At 28.3% G+C, this 20,766-nt stretch overlaps 1 protein-coding gene across 1 annotated transcript in view; it reads left to right on the top strand.

Moving 5' to 3' along the window:
- LOC105844658 (balbiani ring protein 3) overlaps nucleotides 1–20,179 on the top strand; it is a 31,613-nt gene extending 11,434 nt beyond the window's left edge. Inside the window, exons 2-5 of the mRNA XM_065814199.1 lie at nucleotides 8,728–8,833; nucleotides 11,644–11,826; nucleotides 11,925–12,088; nucleotides 19,812–20,179. Coding sequence (XP_065670271.1) covers nucleotides 8,728–8,833; nucleotides 11,644–11,826; nucleotides 11,925–12,088; nucleotides 19,812–19,970 — 612 coding nt within the window. The 3' untranslated portion in view covers nucleotides 19,971–20,179. The remainder of the gene's footprint in view (nucleotides 1–8,727; nucleotides 8,834–11,643; nucleotides 11,827–11,924; nucleotides 12,089–19,811) is intronic.
- The last annotated feature ends 587 nt before the right edge of the window (nucleotides 20,180–20,766 follow it).

Genomic DNA, 20,766 nt, shown 5'->3' with positions numbered 1-20,766 from the left:
GCAATATTACAAATTTAACTTTCCAATAACACATCACAGTATCACAAATTTAACATCTAAATAACACGTATCTTAATAGCACAAATTTAAAATCAAGAATAATGAAAACTAGTTTCGTAATGTTATTTTATAATAAAATTAAGAAGCAAAATCGTTTAATTTGATTAAAAAATTGACAACTTTGATAAAAAAATATATTAAAAAGCTTTATTTTTATTTTATATATATATTATTTTTAGCAAACAAATTTATTTACTTTTTTACTTATAATAATGTGAAAAATGTTTGCTGGAAAAAATGCGTCACTATACACTGCTCATTTTTAAAGGTTTTAAGTTGAAGTTATTTCTACTTCAGATTTCTTTAAACCACTCTTTCGAGCAGGTTGATATGAAATAGAAACCGTTGAAAACGAATTAAAATCCGCATCTTTTTTTGTTTTTTGACCATTTTTCTAAATATTTAAAACCTTCAAATAATGAGCCTAAGCTTTATGTGGCTGTATCTTTAGAGCGCCAAAATATATTTTGATAAAATTTGAAACCTAATTACAATTTATGTTTGAATTCAAGAAAAAGAATTTTTTTTTTCAAAAAATAATTTCCCTCAACCAGGGGGATGCAGGAGTCATTTTTTAAGGGTATTCCTGCCCCTGTGATCTGACTGCCGTGATTTTTAGCAAAAAATTATCATTTTCATAAATATTAGCAAAATAATAGTTGCAGTTATCTTCTTTTCAAAAATCTATTAGGAACGCAACAAATTTCCCATCTCTACTGACACACACAAAACATGAATAAATCTCCGATAACAAAATCAGACAAATGAAATGCCACAAATAGTAGTTTAAAAATTATAATGTTACAAAAATGAAACAAAAATTCTTGAAAAATTTTCTTACAATCTCGTTGAACTGTATTCAACAACCATAGCTCTTAGCTTTTCACCGTGATGGACGTTTTTCTCAGATAAAACGAACCTTTTCAGTGTCTTGTTTAAGTTTTTATGCACTGCTTCAGATGTTTGTTCTGATGTAATACCGAGCGGGATTTTCTGCCTTTCGAGATGGAGCCTGATTATGTGAAACTCCTTGAGATGGAGCCTGATTATGTGAAACTTCCATGTAAAATCTTCATTGCAAACACATCATGGACATATACTTTTAAGTGGAGCATGGGCTCTACAAATTTGTCAATTTTTCTTTGTAGGATATATCAAGTTTCATCCCAAAACAGCATTCAGCTACTAAATCAAACAAAATTTAACCAAATATTAACTTGCTGAAAATAATAGTATTAACATATTCGTGTCTCCTAATTTTATTTAGACTGGTAGGTCAACAGTCGCCTATCTGTACTAATTGAATTAAAAAAGATCTGAGAAGTGTTAAAAAAATTTAAAAAGCAATGAAGTACCTTTGCTTTTTTGTTTCAATACATTCCAGATACTCAATTGGAGAATAAAGTGTAATTTCGTCCAATGATCTTAAAAATTTGGCACAGTTAGGTCCATCAAAACCACCACCATCATATCCATGCCTGATAACCGTTTTCTTTTCAAGAAACTCCTTCAGATTTTTATCAGTGAAGAGAATATCAATAATTTTACTAACATGGTGTTCATAAATATGATATTCAGGTGGTGGAATTATGTTGATAATTTCTTCAGTCAATTTCTCATCCAACAGAAATGGATAAGTAACATTTTTATAATATTGCATCTGTATACGAGGTTTGTTATCAAATTGGTATTTTTTGAATTCATCTGCCAGTGATCCGAAAGTCCTTAGAACTCCTTTTTCATCCATCGGCCCATCACAGTAGCAACACGAGTATTTTTCACCTGATTATAGAAAATAAGTAATAGGTATTGTTTACTCAAAATAAAAAATATAAATGAAATATTATTCTTACTGATAATCCAATGATGATTTTGATCAATTTGAGGTCAGAAGTCAAGGTAAACTTCAATTGATTGAGTTGAAGTAGTCGGAAAAGTGTTTTCAGATTGTGATGTTTCTCTTCTACGTTTCGAACTATGCCTAAGATAATCACTTTGTTGACTCCTGTGTACTTCTGGTTTCTTGATTGAAAATTTAATACTGATGGGTCAAACACGTTCATAACAATCTTTAGAGATCCCTGCCCTCCATCAATACCGACGCGTACAACAGAATTAAAAATATCCATTTTTTTGAAGGAACTAACTTCAGTTACGAGTATAGATAGGTCAGTACAATAAACAATATCTTTTTCAAAAATGTTTTTACCGATCTTGAGCTAACATTTTTTCACATTGTAAAACCTATTTAAGTAGCGTGACCTGTTCGTAACATCAGCATAAGTGTTCTCCTGTATTCCAGATCGTCCAACATCTTTTCTTATCTCCTTCATTATTTATAACACTGCAAAATTTGGAAGATCATGGTTTATCTTCAAGTTCATGATTGTTTCACTTCTTATATGCCTTATAGGTGATCGGTCTCTGTATACTTTAACAGGAAGAGCTTTTCCTCCTGTTGCAAGTTTTAATTTTTTACAATCACCAACAACAGATATTTTTTTTAGCATTCAACAAACAACTCTGTTAGCGATGTTTTGATTCTTTGAAGTAGTTAAGGCGTAAAGATTTTGAACAGATTTTTTTTTGCGGCAAGGATGTCGAATACCAGGACCAACAATTTGACAGCATTCTGAGCAAAATAAATTTCTTTTTTCGAATGTAATGTTTTCAGGTTCTACGTAGGTAAATTCAGAAAGATTAAGTGTACTACTACTTTTAGTACATTGCCCTAACCTGCAAATAGCACAATTGCAGTTGCCATCTTTTTGTTTAATTCTTCCCAACTTTTTATCTTGATCACGACCATTTATCCAGGAAGTCTCCGCAGCTTTACTGATAGCTTAACCTTTCTGTTTTAAATATAAGTTTGTCTTGCAGCTTCCGCATATTCCTGACAAATGAGGACTTAGGCTCAGACTGAATCCAGGGTCCACAAAGTCTTTGATTAGATGAATCAATGAATCATTCTTCTTCAAAGATAGGCATTTGTTGTCTTTATTGACACAACAGAAACATATCCATCTCCTATTTTCTGAATGAGATCTTACTTTTTGCAAACTCATTTTGTACAAAAACGTTTTTATTTAGTATTTTCTGTATTAGATTTTTTAAATTTTATAAATCAATACTCAACCAAATTATTTATTTAAACAAATTATCAGACAATTGACGTAATTTATTGAGACTAATTTGTCTAATTATTGTGTTTATGCCATTAGTTTGATATTAGATCATTTTTAATTAGTCTCTAGATAAAATTAATTCAATTTCAGGCACAAACTACGTGATTTGCAAACAAGAAAAGAAATACCCTTGAAAAACGCCCCCTGCATCCTCCTGGTTGAGGGCAAGTAATTTTTGAAAAGAAACAAAATATTATCTTGAATCCCATCATAAATTGTAATTAGGCTTCAAATTTTATCAAAATTTTTTTTTTAGTTTTTATTTGTTGTCGTTGTAAGTAAATTACTTTCACAAACACAAACTAAGTTTCTGAAAGAAGATCGTACTGATCTTATCATCAGAACCTTTTACAAGCGTGTAAGGAAAGGTAAGAAAGGTAAAGAAGGAGGCGTGAACTTCCCGGTTAAATGCACTTCCGCGGTGCCCTGTGACAAGACCGTTCGGACTTCTTCGGGCACCTAAAAATAAAATTAAAAAAAAAAAAAGCGTGTGTATATTAACTAGCAACCAGCAAAACTAACTAGCAAATCTCTAATGGACTTATTATAAAAGGACAAAAATAGACTTCGACAAAGCACTAATTGCAACAATTTTAATTACAACTATCAAAAATGAATTGTCTATAAAAAATGTTTGTCTTTCTAGACAATCATTTTAAAAACGGACACTAAATGAATCTCGATTTTTTAATGAGGTATAGAAGATCTATTTAATATATAATTTGGACTTATAACGAGTAATTAAATTTTCACTGCAGCATCGTTTCAAAAACTGAAAACGAGCACAAAATTAAAAATACAATTTTTCTAACAGAAGTTCATTTTTTAATTTTTTGTCCAGCGTGTGCTGTTGATTAAAAAGTTAATGTCTATTTAAAAATTGACTATTTTGTGCTCAATTGAAGTTCATTAATTACTCAGTTCAGTTGTTTTTCAATTCTCAGTGAATGTGCGTGAAAATTTATTTTTAAAATGCCCTCTCCAGTTTGGGATTACTTCAAAAAAGTTGAAGGTAAGTTTATCATTTAAAAAATTTTCCTTAGTCACTAAAATCTTTATCACCTTCAATAAAATTATTTTAAAAATATGTGATCAAGGAGTTGTCCTTTATAAAATGTGGATTAGTAAGTAGAAGATTCCAATAGGTGTTAAAATTTATTTAGGTTTGTGAATAAAACAATAGTGAAAAAGAAAAATGTTTTTTACTTTCATTTTATTGATGAATATGTACGCAAGTTTTAAACAATAATTAATCATGGGCATTGATCGTCATTTGGAGTTTTGATGTCATTTCAATATTTTTTTAATATTATAAATTTACTACATAACAATCTTCAAATAAAACGGCAATGAAAGATTTCTGGTTTTATGAAATCAAGTAAATTTAGACAAAATCATAGACACCAAATAGACAAAAAATTATGCTTTGTAGACTTATGAAGTGAAAATTATTTTTTAACTGAGCAATCTTAGGACACCATCAAAAATTTGATAGACACAACAAGGACAAAAAATTAAACATTTGTTGTGTCCATTACAACATACAGAATTGTCTATGTCTGTGTTGTAAGTCTATCCATAGACTAGTCTGGTTACTAATATTAACTACATCAAAACATAATCAACAAAATAAAACGTAATTAACAATGAAAGTTCTAAAAAAAAAAAAAAAATTACAATTAAAAAAACCTGACTACACCATCCATTAAGATAATTAAATTTTTCCGTTTATATTTGAAAATGGAAAAAGTAAAATTCATGTCGAAATTAGCGTGTCAGATTGTTAGACCTACAAAAATCTCGACCAACTATATTGTTCTACAAACAGTACATCTACTAAAAGTGGAACTAATTTTTAGATAACCTACTGAGGCCTAAATTGTTTTCAACCAATTATAGTCTTTTTTATTTTCAACCAATTTATGACGTTTTCGTTTTCGACCGATTTATTTTTAGACCTTTTTTTATAGATTTTCTATTAAACTGATTTGAGATAAATTAATTTTCAACCGATTATCTGGCCTGTGTTTTTAACGTTGTTTTTTAAAAACTGCGAATTTTTTTTTTTTTAATCAACAATTAGTAAGTTTTCCGAGCATTCATCGAACCTTATACCTCCTGATTCTGAAGACAGAGTTTCAATTACTGCGCCAAGGCTGATCAAATTGAGCTCGTATTTAAATCAACACCAAATTATATAAAATACATACCGGAAGGGCGTAGTTATAAAATTGAAAGTACAGTAGATTGAATATTCAGTAGGTTGAAAATTCAGTAGGTCAAAAATGCAGTAGGTCAACGATTTAGTAGGTTGGCAAATCAGTAATACATGTTTAATTAGGTGTAAATATAAAAATTAAAAAATGTCGGTTGAAAATCAAAAGCGTTAATAACCTACAATTTACGAAATTTCAAAATTAGGTTGAGTTATAGGCCATCCAAATTAGACAAAACAGTTTTATTCCAAAAATAGAGTACACGATATACAATACAAAACTGATTAAACTTGGTTCGACCAAAGAGCTCTTATATAAAATTACTGTTTCTAAGTGTATATTCATTTTCAAACAAAAGAGATCTTTTAAAACGGGTAAAGATATCACATTTTTCCACATATAAATAAAGCACAAAACATTAAAAACATTAAGCTCATAAATATTGAGAACTTTCATTTTAATAAAAAATGGTTTGGAATGAATGTATCAATCCGCAAAGTTTATTAAACGGATCGCATGTTTCTGACGACGATAAAGGCATTTCAACTTACTTTTTTCGATGCTTCCCATGCAACATTAGCATAATTTAAATAACTATGAGTTAATGAGTAATAAAGTTGAGTTAGACTTTTTTTACATAAATATTTTCTGTTTTATATAAAACTCCAACCAAAAATTTTTGTACCTATACAGTCAATCTGCGTTCTCCATGTGATGTTTTTATCAAGAAAAACACCTAAGAACTTTGTTACATTATGTCTTTTTATTTCAACATTATTTCTTTTAAAGCCGAATTGATAGTTGTATAAAAAATTATTATAATGAAGATAATTGTATAATCTATTGTACATAATACGTTCTAGTATTTTTGAAAATGTGGAGAGTTCTTTTAAAGAGACTTCTTTTAAAATTGGAGTATTTTTACCAATTTTCAGTTGTTCAGGAAAAACTCCTTGGCGTATAGGTGCTCCATAGACTTTAAATAGGATATCTTTTAAGTATTCAAAATATTCTATGACTATATTACCGTTTATGTTATCTGCTCCGGTTGATTTACTTTTTTAAGAGCTTTTTTTGGAAAAGATTGTTCAGAAGATAATTCGTTGGAACCATTGCAAATATCCATCTGGACTAAAAATCTCTTAATGTAGCATTGTTATAAGGAATTTTGTTTGCTAGTTTGGGACCAATGTCAACAAAGAATTTATTAAATTTATGAGCTACAGTTTTTGATTCGCATATATGTTTGTTATCAACTATAATCGTTTGGGGATGGGAACCTGAGCATCTTTTTTGTCTAACACTAATTTCATTCATTATTTGTCATGTGCGTTTTGAGTTATTTTTCAATTTATCTATGAGTCTTGAGTAGTAATTTTTTTCAAGTTTTTCAAATAGGTATTTGTAGTCTTTATATATTTTTTTATTTGCAGATGATTTTGTTTTAAGATATTTTATATAAAGCTTCTGTTTTATTTTTGACGATTTTTTAATTTTTATGATTTTTATGCACGAAGTGATAACAAATATTATTATAGTAAAACAGTTTATAAAAATTAAAATACGCATGCAAGTTGCAAGGTGACCGAACTTCGACGATTTTACGGGATCAATACTTATAATTTATTTCATTTTGAAGCAATAACAGTTATATAAATTATTAAGTGAATATAAACATGTAAAAACTATAACATTTTTAAGTTTATATATAATCATAAAATTTTATGCATGACGTTATAAAATTTAAATTAATAACATACTAGCTGTCCGGACACGTAATATACGGGCCTTGATACGCCGGATATTAGTACCCGTCTAAATAATATTCAAAATACCCGCGTGATTAATTACAATCAGTATAAAAAAATTAAAAAACACGCGGAAGTAGACTTAAAAATATGTGGAATAATGGATTTACCATGACCATAGAAAAAAAAGTTCTTTAAGATCTTTGTTTAACATAAGTAGCTCTATGACATAAGCGCAACAAATTTCTCCAGGTGTTTTTATAAATTTTAAACTTTGTAAAAAAATCTCTCCCTATCATTTATTATAGTATATAATATCTTAATAAATGTTATGTATATAATATCTTTTGAAATTTAACTATTTTTTATTTTTTACTTTAGTAAATTCGAAAAGATTGAAATAAAAAAAAAAAAAAAAAAAAAATTGAATGTGCAAGCAAATGGATTTGAATCCCCACGATGAGCTTCAAAAACGAAGCGAGCTAACCACTTCTGCCACTAAGACAGAAATTTTTAACACTTTGATAAACAAAAGTATAACTTTATAGTAAGCAAATGCTATAAATCAAAATTAAGGAAATATTGCTTCAACCCAATTTTCAAGTAAAAGTAAAGCAGTAAAAGTTCATACAGCTTTTAACATTACATAATTTAAAGTTTACGTAAGTTAGATATTTGCAAACACTTTCGTTCACATTTTTTTCTCAAAAAGAGTAGCAAATCTTTTCCAACATTAACTCGGCTTTAATAGCTGCCGTTCTGAGTAAACACGTACGAAAGATAATGTAAGCAGCATTAAGCTCATAATAATACATTATAGGGTAGGGTGGGATAAGGTTTATAAATGAGGATAGGATAGTATAAGATAGGATAAGATTTATAAATTAGAATAGGATAGTATAAGATAGGATAAGATTTATAAGTTAGGATAGGATAGTATAAGATAGGGTAGGATAAGATTTATGAGTTTTAAAAAATAGCCGTTATTACACTTTTTTTTTACCAAATTTTTTACACATCATTTTTTGCACAACTTTTTAGTTATTACACATTATTTTTTACACAATTTTTTAGTTAATTAGACTACCTGCCCCAGCTCAAAACTCAGTTGATGTATTGATACTCTACTGCGCTTATCCCTATTTAAGTCAGTTGATGGTAGAGATGTAATGGAGGTGTATCGATTGTATTGTGAAGCAATTTTAAATTTGAGAAACGTTTACATATTTACCTATAGACAAGTTTGGATTTACTTCAAAGTTTTCTATATCACACACCAACTAAAAGTTTGCTACGAACCTGTTTTGCTAAGAGCCCATTGGTTACATACATTAACTATTACGTATTAAAACTTAAATTTAGAGTATTTTGCTCATAAAAATGGTTTTCATAGTGTAATGTAGTTTAGAAGTGTTTCATATCATAACGTGCGTGTCTATAAAAAAAATGGCTAATAATTTAGATTTAAAAAAAATTAACAACCAGACGCTGCAATTTATACAACAACAATTATTTTAGTTATCAAAAATTATATTGGAAAAACTTATCAGAATCAAACACGAAAAACGTTTAATAAAGGATTCCCTTAATGCGTGGATTGATGAAATTCATCCACTTATATCAGGTATTTTACTTTGTTATTTGTTTTAATTATTTTACTTGATGATTTAAGTTGCTCTACATATATATATATATATATATATATATATATATATATATATATATATATATATATATATATATATATATATATATACTTTATTTGATGATTTAAGTTATTTTAGGTATTTCAGATGTTATTTAAAAATTACCTAACTATTTGTTGTTACTTGCAAAAAAAGCTCGAAAGGTTTAATTTTTTTTTTTTTTTGAAACAAGGGGCTGTCCATTAATTACGTCAACAAAATAGGGAGGAGGGGGAGTCTGAAAATTTTTGATAATTTTTGATAAGGGGGAGGGGGTCTAGAAAATTTGACGTCAACAACATTACTTTTTTAAACAAATTTAGTTACTTCGTTACTAGTCATGCATACTTACTTAGTTACTAGTCATGCATACTAGCCGATAAAAAAGGTATCAAAAAGAGACTATTACATACCTGGATCAGACGGCCTGCCACTTGCAGTCGAAGTTGCTTAGTAAAAGAGAGATCTTGGAGTTCTTATCTTAAATGATCTTAAACGTAATGCTCAAGTTTTAGTAGCTGCGGTGAACGCTAACCGCTCCTAGAGAGGCTGAAAAAAACTATTCGCAGCCGTAGTTTTTCACTGTGGAAAGAAGTGTACACCACGTATGTTCGTCCTCCCCTAGAGCACGCTATCCAAGCTTAGTCACCTTGCCAACGGGCAGACATGGAAGCGTTAAAAAAAGTTAAAAACCATTACTTAGATTAAGCATCGCACACCCGAGCAGCGAAGAGTCATGTTAAGTCTTACGACACTTGAAGAAAGAAGAATAAGAGGTGATTTAATTCTGATGTTCAAGTTCATGCGTGGATTTGATGAAATAAGTTTTCATGTATTATTCAATCGTCCTTCGTCGTCAAAGTATGTTATGCTTGGTCATATTCAAAGACTTGCACAACAAAGAGTACTCAATTGGATGCCAAGAGAGAAATTCTTCACGAACAGTGTTGTGTTGCAGTAAAATACCCTGCCGCAAATAGTAATTGACGCGACTTCCGTCAACATTTTCAAAAATTGACTAGATGAACATTTAAATTAGTTCAAAGAGAATTTTTAAACGATGGCTTTAAATAAACTCTCTCCACATATGTTTCCAGTACTCTATTATATTCTTAAAGTAAGATAATTGTGCAAATGTGCACAAGTATTCTAAGACTTTTAGTAAAGAGGTGCCTGATGCAGTACATCTTTGTTGGTAATTTAAACATAGCGAACATTTATGATTTTTATCATTATATTTTATGAACATTATGAAAAGTCTAAATTTATTACGGAATATTGTAAATATTTTAAATTACTGACCACTAAAGTTAACTAAACTAAACTTAAGAAAAAAGAAAATTAGACTGCGTTTGTAGTCTTGTGTTACATACTCACCCAACCTTTAGTATTTTAATGACATTTTCTATATTCTACATTTTTTAAAACCATGTTGTGCTTCAAAAATACCTGACACATACAGAACTAAATGAGCACACGCGAGATTTTTACTCGTAACACTTTTATTTTTTCAAAGTTTGTGTTTGTTGGTCTGATGTAAAAACACATAAAAATTTATGTAAGTACATAATCTACATTATATAATTTAAATGTTTATATCAGAATCGGCAACCTGCTGCTCGCAAGCAGGTTGCCGACCCTGGTATAAACATTTGATGCTAAAATTTCAATGTTATAATGCGACTCTTCAGCTCCATGCACAAATACTATTATAATATTGAAAACAAAATGTTAGTAGCTCTTTAAAAACTGAAAAGTTTTTATAAATTATAAACTTTGGGTCTTCCGTCTTAAAAAATTGCTAACCCTCTTGTTTATACAAACTATCAAATGCATTATTTTGTTATGCTAGACTCTTTTAGAATTAGATGGCTTTTAATGTGGAATTGGATAAGGTTTAAAGTTAAGGCAAGAAGGATTGGCACATTCACGTTTTGTGGTTCTGCACTGTACATATATTATGATAAAAGTATTATGATAAATATTTAACAAGCAAAGCCTCTGTAACTTTAAATGGCTTTATATATTTAAAAAATGTTTATAAGTTAAAAGTTGAACTAAGTTTTTTTTGTTTAAACACAAACTACTTCTTTTAAACTAATAAATTTCAAAAAATTTATTTATACTTTAATTTTTTTTTTTTATAACAAAGGTCAAAAAGTACGAGAAACGTACAACGTTTACAAAGGTAGAATAAAATATTAAACTTGCCACATTTTTTGTACTATTTGACTTATTCGTTAAAAACAACAATTCTTTACAAGCACGAGTATAGAAAATTTATCGTTTCGAAAGTTTATGTATCGTTGTATCGTTTTTAAATGATACTTGCATATTATATAAATAAACTTTAGTGAACGAAGTCAATAGTGAAAAATATTCTTAAGAGACTTTGGTACTCTTTAACTCATTCTATAAGAAAAAAACAGTTTATAAATGGGAGTACCAAAAATGTATTGAAAATGTGTTGTCATATTATGGCAATATTATGTTTGTGAAACATATAATGTTTTGCAACAAACATATTATGTCACGTTTGCGCCAAGCAAACATATAACGTCTACACGACACCTATTAGACAAATTTACATCTAAAAGACGTAGATATAAGACATCTTTTAAACGTAAAATATTTGTTGGGCGATTTTGTTATGCGTAGTAAGCCATTGGATTATTATAGATATTAGAATATTAATGACAAAAAAATAAGCAACTAACAACTTTTTTATTTTATGTATTTTTATATTTAGATAAAGATGTATGCTGTGACCTGAGAAATGTTATTGAAGAAATTCCATTGAACAAATCAAATGATTTTTATTTACATCCTAACTATATTCCTGTCAAAAGATGCGTTGGTAGTTGCCAGTTATTTCATAAATGCCTTCCTACATCTTTTACTACAAAATCTGCAAGAGTACATAAAGTTTTGGGTAAACATTAAAGTTTTGAAAATAAATCGATTTCGAAATGCGTCATTGGTCTGTTTATACTATAATATAGTTTATAATTATATTTTTTGTTTTCTTAGACACTGAAATGGAAGTTTATAAAGTAGATTACATAAATCACGAATCTTGCAACTGTGATTGCGCCATTAAAAAAGAGGATTGCTCATCTCTACAAACCTATGATTCCAAAAACTGCATGTGCAAATGTTCTATAAACTCAAAAATATGTCCTTCAAACAAGCAGGTTTAAATTTATGAACTTTTTTAATATAAAACTTTTTCTTTGTTTACAAGAGTAAAACGAGGTACTTTAAATAAAGTAGGAACAATAGTTTAAGCTAAAAAGTAACCAAGTTTCAGATATTTATGGGCCCAAATGATGTTTAATCTTGGCTAGTCCTTAAATTAAGTAAGTTTTATTATACTTTAGATGTAATAAAATATATTTGCATTCTGTACACGAGGAAAAAACAAAACTGTTTCCGCGCCTTTAAACCTCGTGCAATTTATTTTAAACTTATTTAAAATTATTTTAAACTCAGTTTAATCAATTCAAATAAATTTACAAATAAAAAAGCGGTTAAATTCAAGGACGACTATAATAGTGGGACGCGCAACTACTGTTTCATGCAAATTTGACGAGAAGTTTAATTATATATTTACATGGTTACTAATATTTACATGGTGTTTGATACTAGTATTAAAGGTTTTTTTTTAGTTATTTTTAGTTTTTCATTATAAAATATTCTTTTTCATTAAATTGTTTTTCATTAAATAATATCTGATTATTTAATAAGTTTAAAGTTTATAGGAAAACAAAATCTTATAAAAATTTAGTAACTTTAAATTTTAAAGTTACTAATTAAAATTTACTTGAAACAATTAAAATTATCTAAATTATTTGACTTACTATTTTATAATCTTAAAATATTATTATTTATTAAATATAAATAATTAAAAAAACAAATAAACAGTAGAAAAAAAGTTTGTATAATCAATACTTTATTTTCCGTCATTAATTTTAATGTAGCAAAATAAAAAGGGTGTCAACTTCAAAGTTGATAGAGTTTTGGCAATCTGTGAAAACTGTAGAATTCAACTTGAAAACTGGAAAGAGGACAAACAAAGACTGTTCCTCAGCTTTTCAATTTTGATAAAGACTGACTACAACATGGGACTGCTTAATCTGTCAAATTGGGAAACTGAAAGCCTATGAAAAACATCTTTTGAGCAGCCTTAAGAGAATGGCAAGTAAAACTGATGAAACAGTTGAGAAGTGTTGTGCAAAATGCTTGTCAGTTCTTGGTAAGGAACTTCCGCATCAGCGCACTCCTGGAATTCGCCATGAAAATTTGAGGATGATGGCTAAATTTGATCCTATTGGAGCAGAGCAAGTGGCATCAACAGTTGTGGCAGGCAAGGGTTCTTCTCCAAATGGTACCATTCGACTTAGTAAGCCGAGAGGAAAACCTTTACTATTAAGAAGAGGTAAATTTTAAACTATGTATGCAAAAGTTTTTGTCTAATATTATGGTGTTGCTTAAAATATGATGTTTTAAACAGAATCTTCAGCTCCACAAAAACTGTTCAAGGAATCCCTGACAACCCAAAGCATGTTACAAATTCGGCAAAACACAGGTCTTTCCAACAATGGGATGAGAAAGTTAGGATCTGCTTTGAAACTTTTGAGTCCAGTCAGAATTTTGAATTCTAACTTTCAACAGAAATTTGCTCAAACAGGTCAAAAGCACAATGACAATTTTACAGTCACAAATATTCAGTATATTCAGCGAAAGCAATACCGCAAGTCAAGTTGTTCACTGTCAAGATCTCAACAAACTCACTGAAATGTCAAAATGTCAGCGAGACGAATGTCTGACTCTGCTGTTGTGAAACTTGGCATAGATAGAAACGGAAATTTTCTGAAAGTAAGCTTTACCATTGTTTAAGTTCGAGATAAAAATGAGCCTCATAGAATGTCGTGGATCTTCCCCTGTGGGAGTTTCTAGACCAAAAGCTTATTTTAGAATCTATTCCGCCAATTAAGCTACATTTGTTGCTTGGAGTTATGAACCATTTAGTGAAATATCTGATTGATCTTTGTCCTGGTGCAAAGGAATGGCCATCAGCATTGCATATTCCACTTCAGCCATACCATAGTGGTCATTTTAACGGCAATGATTGTATGAAGCTTTTGAGAGGTTTGGGCAACTTACTGCAGCTTGCTGTACTGCCAATTTCAATCAGACCATTCCCTTGATCCAAATATTGTCTCATTTTGGAGATATGGTTACTGTATGCTTTGGCACCCAGCTGGATCCAGACTTAGAGTCAAAAACCATGAAATTCAGAGACAGCTACATGTAACTCCCTATTTCCATCACACCAAAAGTACATGCTGTTTTTCATCAATTGTGACAGTTTATCAAAATAAAAAAGACAGGACTCGGTCTCTTCAGTGAACAAGCAACCGAAGCTCTACACTCAAACTTCAAAACTCACTGGGACAGATACAAAAGAGATGTTAAGTATCCGGAATATTCACAACAACTTTTGAGATGTATTATTGATTACAACAGTAAGAAAGTTTAAGAATAGTTCCAGAGCTGTTTGAGAATTTGTTTACAAGTCATTTTTGTTGTTTTCTGCAAGTCATGTATGACATGTTAAACAATATTTGTCATATACTTAGAGAAAATAAAGTTAGAAAATAAAATTTTAAGAGTTGTATACCTGTTTTTAATCTATTAACTTGGGTATGTTTTTATTCATTTTTAATAAAAAACACTTTTTATTTTATAAGGTCTAAGGAACCATTATTATTATATTATATATTATTATTATATAATTTTTTTTGTGGGACAAAATTTTGACCCTCATTTTGTGGAAAAAACAAGACCTACCACAAACGAAAATTTAAAAAAAGTGGAAAAACTACGAGTGAAAAAAGTCTCACGGACGGTTTGGAAAGATTACAAAATCACTTGCTATGGATCTCTACATGTGTCGAGAATCACCTCCTAAAATATTTTTTTCGGGGTATTTCATTAGTATTACTTTTAGAATATTCAAACTGTGAGGAACCGCATCTCTGCATTAGATATATTAACATAAAAATAGAAAACGCATACTTGACATACTGAAATAGATACTCAGAAGAGCGACATTATTAAACGCAAGAAACTAATTTTAAAAAATTAAGTAAACTTAGATGCATTGGTAGCAAAGATATCTAAATATGGCTATATAAAAATTCAATCTGGAAATAACCTGAAATGAAAAAGAGGGCAGCATTTTCTCCTTCAAAAGTTGCATTAATTAAAGAAACATACATCAAGATAACTAATTTTTTCCTCATTCAGTTCTTATTGAAAATACTCTGATTAAATAATTGAGCATTGAGATATAAGAATGACGTTCCGGTCTTTCCCGTAAACCAATTATTTTAAATTGATTTAAACAGATGCACTGAATCATAAAGCATTATCTATTTTGGTTGAAAATATTACCTAGCAAGGGCTCATCTAAAGCACAGTATTATTATATAATACAATTTTAAACAAGAAAGTATGAAAAAGAGTTTTAAATTTCTCTATCAAGTTTAGCAACTGTCTGTGTGATTTCAACAAAAAAATTTTGTACAAATAAAATTCAAAACTTATGAATTGGCACGATACAACATACAAAAGCAGATTTGTTAAACATTGGCGTAATATAAAAGCATAGTATTGTATTGGCAATTTCAGCAGGATAGACTTCACTCTAACCTATTTACTAAACGTGTACCTATTTACTAACATGCACCCCTATGTATGTTTTACATACACAGGGGTGGATTCAGCATTTTTTGGTGTTTGAGATTGGTAACTGTCAGACATGAAGCAAACTCCAAACATAAAATAACTATACTTGTGTCAAATAAGGATGATTTGCAAAAAATTGCAATGATTAGAGCTTGGGAACAAAAAAACACCAAAATTTTCACTCCCCTGCCCTAACCGTGAGATCAACAAGTTGATAAAGTTTTTTTTATTATTCTCAACTAGACTTATATTCATTAAAAAAATTTCAATTCATAGTATAATGTCTCAGTTTTCAAAAACCATAACCATATAAAATTTGTAGCCCCTTAAATTGAGTGAACTTCCGTTAACTCAATTTAAGGGGGTTACAAAAAGTGCGAAGCGGTGACCAAATAAATTGTAATATGTGTGATATTATAATTATTATATAGTTTTCGCAACTGTTTTGCACCTATGCCAATTTGTACTTATGCCAATGCACACTGGGACGGTTACACACAAAAGCGTGGCAAAAATTAATTTTCTATACCTACACCAAGTTATTATTATTATCTAAGAATTCATTTAGTAAAGTATATATGCTCAAAATTTCACATAATTTTGTTCTGTAGTTTTAGAAAAATCTTACTTTGTACCATAGACGCTTAAAGGATTTTTTCCACGGGGAAAGGGGTGTGGTTCCAACTCCAAAAACCTGCCTAAAATTAAAAATACTCATAGGTAAAATAAACAGGTCCTCAAAATTATTGAGGGAACAGGAGCCATTTGCACAATCAACACCTCCCCGCACTACCCTTTTAAATTTCTTTAAAAGATCAAAGTTTTAAGAAAAAATCTAAAATTTTTTTTTTCAATGAATATTTTTAAAGTTATTTACATTTTTCAAATAAAAATTTTTTCTTTATTATCTTTTTTTAATCTAAACATTTTCAACTTCTACATCTATATTAAAGTTTTTATCAAACTCAATCAATGTCATCATTTGTATTTACGTCTACCTTTTCTAGTATTAAAGGTTAATAACTTCTTTTCGAAGTATATATGTTTTATTTTTAGATCTTATACTTAAAGATAATGAACATATAATTGGATCTGATGAGCTTGGGAACAAAAAATATCCTTGGAGCAACGAGTTACTAAAATAATTTACGATCTAAATCTAAACTCAGATTAATTATCATGTTCCAAACTTTAATTAATTATCTTTTAGTATTCATAAAATTTTTATTTAATTATTTTTTAGTTTTGCAAACTTTTAACCCCCAACAAAATAAGGGAATTGTGAATTTTAAATAGTCATAAAGTTCGAACACTTACAGTTAACTTAACTAAATTTAAAAGCTGCGGATAAGTTGGAATTTAGTAGAAGATAGTTAACTTGAAAAAAAAAATGTTATAGGGTCATTTCGTTTTTTTTTTTTTTGTTACCTTTGTGAAATTTTTTTCTTCCTAAATAATACAGAACTAAAGAGATATAAGCGAATTTCCGAAATTCTGGCAATTCCCAGGAAAAAATTATCTATGTCGATGTAGACATGAATTTGTTGAGTTGGATATCGGTTGCAACAAAAATATTTGCTTTTGCTAGACACGATAGTGTCTAAAAAATAATTTTAATAATAATACTAACAAAAGAAGAAACTATATTCAATTAGAATTTTTTTTCCGCTGCTTTTCATCTTTAAGAAACTGTTTGATTTCAAAGTTTTTTATTTTATCAATGTTCTTAAAGGAATCCAATAATATCATACCAGCATTTTTGGAAATTTAAAAGAATTTTTGTTGAATTTCCGATTGGATAATTTGGAATAGTGCATAATACATCCCAAAGGCCGTTTCTTTTCACAAATGCCTATTTTGTTTTTTGGCGATTAAATTTTATTTCATAAGGCTGCTAACCATCTTAAGCATAATTCTTTATTACTTGGAAATTTGTAAACTCTTATATGTTCATTTGTACTGTAATAATTTCCACAACAATTTCCTAGTGAGCATTGTTTAAAATAAACTCATAACGTTGTACAAAAAAGAGAATAAAAAATTAGTATTTTTAGATTAAAAAAAACAATACATTTGAAGTAAGGAATAACTTCAAATGTTAGGAAAAAAGGAAAGGTGGGTAGGGGAAAAGAAGAAAGAGAGAGAGTGAGAAAATATTTATAATACTGGTGTGTAGTTTTTGTTGTTTTTAAACTTCAACTTCAATATAATATATATATATATATATATATATATATATATATATATATATATATATATATATATATATATATATACATATATATATATATATACATATATATATATACATATATATATATATATATATATATATATATATATATATATATATATATATATATATATATACATATATATATATATATACATATATATATATATACATATATATATATATATATATATATATACATATATATATATATATACATATATATATATATACATATATATATATATATACATATATATATATATATATATATATATATATATATATATATATATATATATATATATATATATATATATATATATATATATACATATACATATATATATCATGTATTAATGAGTATTAGTATGACTGTCACACTCTTTTTATTTAGATTAAATGTGGCTTATATAATAAAGTTGAATACTTTAGAGGATATGCAATTTTCATGCTTTGTTATCCTAAAGTAAAACGCCTAAAAGTGTAAAGTCTTGGACGAACCTGCAAAATAGAATACGTTTATTAATGTGCAAATGAAAATGATTCATCTAAATATGTTTTTAAGTCTTTAATTGCAGGAAAAAAGTTAAGAAATTTTTTAAGAGAAGTAGTAGCAGTAATCTTAAGGCTTCATATAAGTCATATATGTCGACGATCTTATTGATTTTTTCAATTTAAAATCTTTTATTTGCTGATTTTTTTTATTTAACTCTATCCATCAAACTCTAAAACCCCATTTATCTAACTCTAAAAATAAGGAAGGCTTTTCAGCTTGAACAAGCATGGTTTGTATAACTTCTAATGTTGGAGATATACAAGATGTGCTGTGCTTGATGTTCACTTATTAGATTTGTAATATCATTCAACATTTTTGAAAATCGCAATAATTTTTCTAAAATAATCCGTTCATTGTTTTCCAGTGATTTTAGATCAGAGAAGATCACAAGAAAATGCGATCACTTCTGTTTAAAATTTCTTTTAAACTAACAAGACTGATTACTCTAATTTTCTAAAATGATAGTTTGAAGAACACCAATTTCTGAATTATATATACCTTATTCATGCCTTATTTCTGAAAACTATTATTACGAGAAAGGCATTGTTTTGCGGTTTAGTAAATAACTTTCAAACCATTTTATAACTTAATAAATTGCAAGAAACATCAAAATATGATGATAAAAATTAATTCTTAATATTTAAAATACGTTAAATATGGCAAATGTTTTTAACCCTCATAACTATCATTTTAAACATCTTTGTTGCGTAGCGACACTTAGTCAATGATATACTATATAAACTAGATGTCTAACTTCAATCCGAGAAGTGAAGCCGCTTTTGCCTTTTTTACAAATGGGGGACTAAATTTGTTAACAAATATTATTTAACTTTTCATTTATGAAATGAAGTAAATATTTATTTATGTAAAAGCATTAAGAGGAAATTAGAATACTTGTAATATAATAATAATTTATGATTCCTAAATTCATTTTCGATTAGAAAGGATTGAAGTTTCGAATAGAAAAGTGAAACAGCAGACTTTATTATGTATTTTTATGAAATTATAATACTTTTTTTATAAACATAGACTAATAAAAAATTTTTTATAAGTATTTTATAATTAATAAAACGTGTTTTTGAATTATCTTTAATTTATTGGGAACTTTTGGCTTGCATTTTTAACTTTTGTTTCACACATCGGCTTCAGCTTCTGCCCTTTTTATAAATGGCAGAATATATTTAAAAACAAAAAAAGTGGCTTCATTTTTCATTCAATAAAATCCCCCAAGTTAGACTTTCTAGTTTATATAGTATATTATTGCACTTCTTATAATTACTTGTGTTTACATTTTGTTTCCATCTATAATTGGCTTTTTGTATTTCTATTTAAACAATGAGCTTAAAACCAAATTTAAATGTTTTCTTTTTAGTGGTCAGATATAGAATGTGACTGCGCTTGTAACGAGCAATCTAAGATCTGCGAAAACGGAAAAACTTGGAACAAAGAAATTTGTCAGTGCGAATGTTTATTACAATGTTGTCCAATGGAAAAAAAACTTGATAAAGAAAATTGTTTATGTGTTACTTAGAAAAAATTTTAATGAATAAAACTATGAAAAAAGCGATATGTATATATATAAAGTAACTTTTTAAAGTTAACAATAATCTCTTAGGAATAAATAGGAAATAAATTATGTAAAGTTATACTTTAATTAAATATTTAAGTTTTTATTTTGGTCATTTGAGATTAAAAAGTATTTTCGCAAAAACATTAAGTTAAATAACCGTTTTGTTATATACATTTTGTCATTGTACTTATGTCAAATAAGAATATTTTGCAAAAAAATTGCGATGATTGAAGCCTGGGAATGAAAAAGTCCTAAAATTTGTCCACAAATGTTCCACACGTGAGAGCAACAGGTTAATAAAGTATTTTTTTATCATTCTAAACTAAGCTTATGTTCATCGGTAAATTTTAAATTTCATACAATTAACTTTTAGCGTTCAAAAACTATGGCTTTTAGAAATTTGTAACCCCCTCAAAAAAATTTTCAAAAAAGGCACAGATAGAAAATAGCAAAAAAACAGAAGATTTCACATAAAAAAATATATATTTAAAACAGAACATTATTTTTAACTTAAAAAACTACTAAAATATAATAACAACTTAACACTAGTCTAAATAACATTTAAATTTCATTTGTGGAACCTGGTCCTTTTCTCCTGGAAGCTTCGGTTGTGCGATTTTTGCTTAAATTTTCGGTTTGGATTGTCGCGCTTCAATAACCAACAATAGTCCGCCATCATGTTGGTATTCCATCTTCCTTGATACCGGACTTCAAGCTCTTTCAAATCTTGGTGAAATCTTTCGCCTTGTTCTTCGCT

This window comes from Hydra vulgaris, chromosome 12 (genome assembly GCF_038396675.1).
Source record: "Hydra vulgaris chromosome 12, alternate assembly HydraT2T_AEP".
NCBI classification, from domain to species: Eukaryota; Metazoa; Cnidaria; class Hydrozoa; order Anthoathecata; family Hydridae; genus Hydra; species Hydra vulgaris.
The sequence above is the reverse complement of the archived record's forward strand: the minus strand, read 5'-3'. Positions and strand labels throughout refer to the sequence as shown.